Source organism: Helianthus annuus, chromosome 11 (assembly GCF_002127325.2).
Source record: "Helianthus annuus cultivar XRQ/B chromosome 11, HanXRQr2.0-SUNRISE, whole genome shotgun sequence".
Classification (NCBI taxonomy): domain Eukaryota; kingdom Viridiplantae; phylum Streptophyta; class Magnoliopsida; order Asterales; family Asteraceae; genus Helianthus; species Helianthus annuus.
In genome coordinates, this window is record NC_035443.2 from 124,668,243 (window position 1) to 124,675,260 (window position 7,018).

At 34.1% G+C, this 7,018-nt stretch overlaps 1 protein-coding gene across 2 annotated transcripts; it reads right to left on the reverse strand.

Annotated features, from left to right (window-relative positions):
- Positions 1-2,985: 2,985 nt before the first annotated feature.
- On the reverse strand, positions 2,986-6,720 carry LOC110890626 (zinc finger A20 and AN1 domain-containing stress-associated protein 8). Of its 2 annotated transcripts, none has more exons than XM_022138236.2 (3): positions 6,617-6,720; positions 6,439-6,488; positions 2,986-3,881 (listed from the first exon to the last, which is right to left on the reverse strand). In XM_022138236.2, the coding sequence occupies exon 3, from the start codon at positions 3,867-3,869 to the stop codon at positions 3,357-3,359; it is 513 nt and encodes a 170-aa protein (XP_021993928.1). In that variant the 5' UTR covers positions 3,870-3,881; positions 6,439-6,488; positions 6,617-6,720; the 3' UTR covers positions 2,986-3,356. The 2 variants fall into 2 exon arrangements, with proteins under 2 accessions (XP_021993928.1, XP_035836173.1); XM_035980280.1 differs by having other exon boundaries at positions 6,582-6,655.
- Positions 6,721-7,018: the final 298 nt, after the last annotated feature.

A 7,018-nucleotide genomic window follows, 5' to 3' on the forward strand; every position in this document is an offset into this window, starting at 1 on the left:
GTTAAAGAACAATTTTAGGTGGTTAAAGTGTGTTTATCGTTTTAACTTTCCGAATGATTGTCACGTTAGGATTCCCGAAAGGGATACTAACTGTCTTAAACTGGAAAATTGACCGAATGCTTCTAGTGCCAAAACCGACTTAGTTGACATGCTTTGGTTGTGTATTAAGCAAGGCTATTTATCTATTTTAGTATTTGAAATCTACTATGTTTTATAAGTATTTGTTTATGCTTACTTTAGTTTAATTAAAACCAAACAACTTATGTTTTTACCGGTAATTGAGTGACAAAGGTTTGGTATTATTTCTCCGCCCATTTCCGTGGATCGATACTTGGTTCTTACTGATACTTTATTACATATATGACGGGGTACACTTGCCTCTTTCGTGTGTGTTTTGATGTAAAAGTATTAATCACTTTTATAAATTTAAAACCAAATCGTGTGTAATTTCATTGTAAAAATATGTATAGTCGCGCACACGTCAGCCAACGTACTGAAATATCTTTTGAATTAGTGTAGTGAGTTTACCTTAGAGTGTATATCCATCAAGTCGCCATCTCGGAGGGTAATACTATGAGTTTTACATTTTTTTTTCTTTTCTTTTCATAACTTAACCTATGAAGGGTATATCCACTAAGTCACCATCTCAGAGGGTAATACCATAAGATTCAGTTATATATCTAGCTCAATTAATGGAATTATGGAATTTTTTTTTCAAGTGTCACCAAATCCAAATTTATTTCATAAAAAAGATAAGGCGTGTCATTTAATTAAAAATACTTATGGGTTTTTACATATAGTGTTTTTTTTATACTATCAACAGTTTTAGTTTTTCTATTATAATTATAGTTTTCTGACATTATATTGTTCGGTTTATTAACTTTCAAGACATTATATGGAATTTGCATGCAAAGTTTCCAAATTAAACTATACGTCATCATTTTATTGTTCCTTAAACAAACATAGAATGTTATTGAATGAAAATGACGTTGACATTATTTTACTCAATTACATACTTTTGTTTTTAGTAAAATAGAAAAAGATAAGTTAATGTAATGAATACTATTATTAATATATTGAAAATTTAAGATTATTTTTTTTACCGACTTTCCCTAATAGTAACAACTATATTCCATTGTACGTATGTTTTGCAATGACAATAAATAAAAAAACAAGGGCAATTTTTATCTAAAGTTGGTTTGTATTTGAATTACCCGGTCTTTAATCAATGGCAAATTGTATGTCGCTAGGTCAAGAGTAAAAAAGCAAGGCCGGTTTAAAATTGTTAATAATAGATAGGATGACAATGTTACGAATAAAATATCTAACGCCGTGTACAAAGAAGTTTTTAGAGATTTATGAATAATTCATGTATTATGTTAAATACCTGATTGTATTTGTGTTTTACTTTACACTTTCACAATGATTAAAGAAGTTTGTTATTCATTTATTATTTACAATATGTTTCCTTACTAAGCATGTGTATCACAAAGGTTGTTAAGCTCGCGTATCACACAGATACTTAACCTAGTATATAATAAAGTAAAATCTATAAAGAGACTATAATTTAGTTAGATAACAAAATGCCTAATTAATTAATAAAAAATTAGATAACCTTATAAAATGAAAGTGATTAGATAAAACAAAAGAAAATTTAAACAAAATGCCTAACAATTAATAAAAATTTAAATAACCTTATAAAATTAAAGTAACGAGAGAAAATAAAAGAAAAGAAAAGGTAAAGAGAAGATAAAAAGGAGAAAAGAAAAGGAAGAGAGAAGAATGGTGAAAATCGCATATTTTGTTACTTTAATTGTTTGAGAAAAATAGTTATTTTACAAAAAGTTAATTAGAATTTTAATAATTAGTGGAATTGAAAATGATGAAGTTCGTAGAAAAACCCTAAACGCAGATAATAATTAGTATAATTACTGAAGATTAAGGAGAGGTGCAATTTCAATGTACATAAAAGCGGAAAATAAAAGAGGTGAATGTAACTTTGTCATGATTCTATACAAATCCTTAATCTAAGGTCAATAATGTAAAGTTAGATCACCTAAACATTTAAGGACTTCCGAATATTGACACAAAATCTAACAAACTCTACACCTCTTAAAGTTTGAAATTGAAGCCCATAAACTAAGGTTTTAAATTGAGAACCCTAACCCGAACTATCATTGATCATAGTCAAACAAACAACATTTGAGTGAGTCGGTGAGTCGATAGGATACCCCCTACGCTAGGTTACTTGAAAAATGTGGTTTATAAATCACAACACAAGAACAATGAACCAAAATCAATCGTATAGTATGGATTTAAACAAAACAATATCAAAAATAAAGTACTAGTCACACAAACTCATGTGTTCTTCTTTATGAACACAAAATCATCAATAGGATTTTGAAATCTAACCAAGAAGATTCAATAACATTAGATATAGAATTAGTGAGAAACATACATGAACTAAAAATTCCAAACATGTAAATTCTAAATATACCTTTCATGTTACAACCTGCACCATTTGACTTTCCACAGCACCCCCTATAGACCCCATGTTTTCCAAATTTCATAAGCGATCCTGACTTTATTATATACTTTCTCACCCCTACAATTAAGACAAACTTATACAAACCAGTAACTGTGTTGTTAAATGATGTAAAACCTCAAATGAGGGAGCTTGAACCCACATAAGAGACGACCCAACTAGTTAACCATCGGTGTTAACCAGTGTTTCATCAAATCCCCCATATTCCCCTCTTAACGAGCTAACGGTGTTGCTGTTTTGCAGGACCTCAGTCTTGAGCGAGTAGAGAAGGAGATTGAACCCACATAAGAGACGACCCAGCTAGTTAACCATCGGTGTTAACCAGTGTTTCATCAAATCCTTATGTAAATTCTAAATATACCCTTCATGGACATCCCTAATTAGGTTGTTAAATGATGTAAAACCTCAAATGAAACATAAAAAGAGGAAACTATATTTATAGACACCCATTTTATTTAATTTCATAATGACATGGAACTCGGATCACATTAGCCATCAACATCATGACACGACACGACACAACACGACATCACACGACACGACACGACACAACACGACATGACACAATCAAGAAACTCGACTATCCACATATGAAAGAAAGACGAGACAAAGCACAAGATGAACCACAACAAACATCAATCAAACCAAAGCATAAGACAACCACTTTGACATAAACTCGGATGATAAAACAAGATGCAAGAGTTCATTGGTATGCAAAGGCCACGCCACCCTAAATATCATTTCATCAGTCACCACACACCAGAACCATATAAAGCAACTATAACAAACCAACATGTGTTTCTCGACTGCTTCATATCTTGTCAAGCTTTTCCGCCTTCACCACAGGGTTAGCTTTAGCTATCGCATCTTTTGCAGTGGCCCGGTAGTCAAACTGGCAGTCATGCTTGTCGGAGTACCGATGAACAGAACAGAAAACATGCCCACATCGACAACTGAAACCAGTTAAACCCACACGTTTCCTGCATGTTGTGCATCTAGAAGGACCTTGGCCCTGACCCTGAACTTCTTTCGGCTTCTCACTGCTCTCGGCTTGAACTTGTGGTGCAGAAGACGGTTGGGTCGATAGAGCCACCTCTGACCCTGCTGAATTGGGTAGCACCGTAGTTTTGTTGATGTTTTGTCCGTTGACGATGCTTTCAATCGAAGATGCGGCAAGTTTAGCCTCTTCTTGCTTCAAGATCATGTCTTTGTGACACTTTGAACACATGTTCATGGTTGCTGGGGTGCCGAAGAATCCACAGTTGTTGACACAAAGGATCGGAGCTTCTAGAGTGGCTTGGCATCCCGTGTCGTTTTTCTCCATTGTTCAGCCGTCCTGCATATACCATTAATATTTGCATAAAGTAAAAATTTAAACATTAAAAGTGACAGACGGTTTAGGTAATTAGTCAAATCAAGTATTTTTTTATACTGTTCAGAGCAGGTTTAGTTGACCCAAACGACGTTTTGCACAAAATCTATATAAACAGTGTGTTAAACATGTTTGCAAAGACTATATTATTTCAATATTAATATGAACGTTTTGATCAAGTGACTAAGGAGGTCATATGCATTTAAATTACATGCCATCCTGTTCGACCCTTTTCCTTTTTTACCAAATATTTTGATTCACGGCGTTTAGCCCATTACAAGATAACAGAGATATACATTACAAACTCATCAATTCTTCACTCAAGTTCAAACAAGTACAAAAAGATTCTACGATTTATATGTACTTAAACAGTTTCATGTAGTGTGTCCCACTTATATCGTTCAGGAAACAACAACGATATAACAAGTTAATTCATGGAACAGATAGTTGAAAAGGGGACCCACAAGAGGAGAAGATTGGCAGCAGCGGGTGCACCAATAATGGACCTCAGAATCCCTGATGTGAAATTTTCGATGCAGCAGATAGGAAAGAGGATAATGGTGGACGGTAGGAAAACACCCAGCCCGTCAAAATCCATGGGATTGGGATTTGGGAGAACCGAAAAACAAAATTCTTGATCAAGAAACTTAACTAACATCAATAGACTTATAAGGTAGCAGCATTTCAAACTAAATTATCCTAAAAGTAACAGTTACAATAAGCAGCTAATACTGCTGCTAATATTATGCAGGTATTAAACAAGAAACGAAGATGTATGTGTGACTTGGTGTATATCAAAATGTAGTTCTCCTGTGATAATACATTACCATAAATGACGCTAAATCATAAAATTAAGTGTTATGATAGACTCGGGTTGGTATAATCGATATGTTTTATTGGATAGATATTATTGATACTTCTATTAGACAATTATTAGTATTTGTATTAAAATTTATATAAATTAGGATTACTAGTTTTAGTAGGATACACTAATACGGATTAGTGTAAAGAAAATCCATAAATAGAGATCAGAAGATGTAAAGAACTGTCTCGTTTATGCCTGATTGGATACAAGTAATACCCCAATCAAAAGCCTAAGAACGCGTATGAAGAACACAACGGTTGAGAGACTTGACTAAGAAGCCATCTACATTCAGTTTGTTGATGTAACTGATATGTTTCTACTTTGTTGATGACCAAAAGATATAGATCTTTATGGCACATTATTATACAAATTGACCAAACCACATCGGCTAAAACATTCAACAGTCACATTGTAAACAATTAAGCATGACCAATATATTCACTATGTGCAAGGGAATGAAAACAGGTCATAGCTAGTAACTTTTCATGGATTTAACACGTTAAAGAAAATGAAAGTTGATCAAGTTTATTTGGGTTCTAGATACGGTCAGCGTTCAGATAAAAAACACAATCAAATTTTGATTCTAGGCATTACTAGTTGATCAATTTCGGGCATGTTCACTTAACACCGAATTCGAAAATATTAATAAACCAAGCAAAACTCAACGCATGCATTGGTAGAAGCGGATTATATATGTTCACTTTACGTTAAATCAGAAATATGATACAGTCTAATATGGTACATCTACCTCATACAAAACTGATCCCCCCCCCCCCATCCACCAACTAAACTGCACATGACACCTGATGTCATGATTCTATATTTCATTACCCTAGCCTGACAGACACGCCGTGCCATAAGGTGTCGACTTTCAAATGTATAACCCCCCCCCCCCCCCAAGAAAAAAAACTGCAACGACACCCGAATGCATTGTTTTGGAATTTTATTATACTACCCTAATCATCATAACAGAGACACGCCAAAAGGCGTTTGACTTTTCGATATATAATCCCCCGGGGAAAAAAAACTTCAAACTGGCACCCACCCAATTGCATGATTCCATAATTTCCTTATGCTACCATACCCATAACAGAGACATGCCAACACCGTAAAATTTCAAACATAAACCCCCCCCCCCAAACAAAACGGCAAGCGACATGGAATAATTCTATAGTTTCATCATACAGTCCTAACCATAACATAGTCGCGCCAAAGGCATCGACTTTCACACACGTACCGCACAAAATCTCTTACTATTTTATCATCTTTTCATATACAACTAATAAAAAAGCCACATTGACAACACCCTTGACAAAACCCTATAGCCTCTCATCCCCAAAACTAAAATCACACACTCACACTTTAATACACAATTCAAAACAAAATTTACACAACACTTTAATCCATATAAAAAACATATCCACTTTTCCAAAAAAAACAAAAAACAAATAACAATCATTACATCCGCTATCCCAAAAAGCTTAATTTTTTTAATCTAATTTCTATACAAATTCCAAAACCTAAACAAAAAAAATAAATAATAAATAATCCACATCAATGATCAATTTCACATTCAAAACCACTACTTTCACCTTCAAAATCAATCAATTTCAACATAAACCAATCAAATAGTATATTCAAACAATCAACACACACCTGTTCCTGAAACGAGACCAAATTCGCGCACCGATTCTTCCAATTCCACCCTGTGGGCACCAAAATCGAACAAAAAAAACACGAAATCAGAACAATCGAAGGTTTAATTTCACAAACTTAACAAAATCTCAACATATATGTACGTATAATCAAAGTATTTGAAGAGAGAGAAAAAAACCCTAGGGTTAAACGAGAAAATTGCCTGACAACCAGAGATATTAGAAAAAAGATGGTGCTCTTTATGGTGTTTTTATACGTGTATAATAATAATCGGAGGGGTGATCAGGTGTGTGTGAGGGGTTGGTAGGTTTCTAGGTGTCGAGATGTGAGTGGTGGGATGGTTTTTAAGTTGTGGGGTTTGGGCCAATGGGGGGAGGGGAACAGGGAAGATAGGGTGGACGTGAGTGTAGAGGATGGAAACTGGATTAGATGATGGGTTACGCATGTTAGCCCGGATCTTCGTGTTCTGAAAATGGGAATTACTGACTGGTACGTGTCAGTCATCATTGTTTGTTTTGGGAGATTGACGTGTAATATTATTATTTAAGAAAATATTTATTCTTTCAATAATAATTATTAT

Coding starts and splice junctions, on each gene's coding strand:
- LOC110890626 (XM_022138236.2), bottom strand. CDS start 3,869: ATGGAGAAAAACGACACGGGATGCCAAGCCACTCTAGAAGCTCCGATC.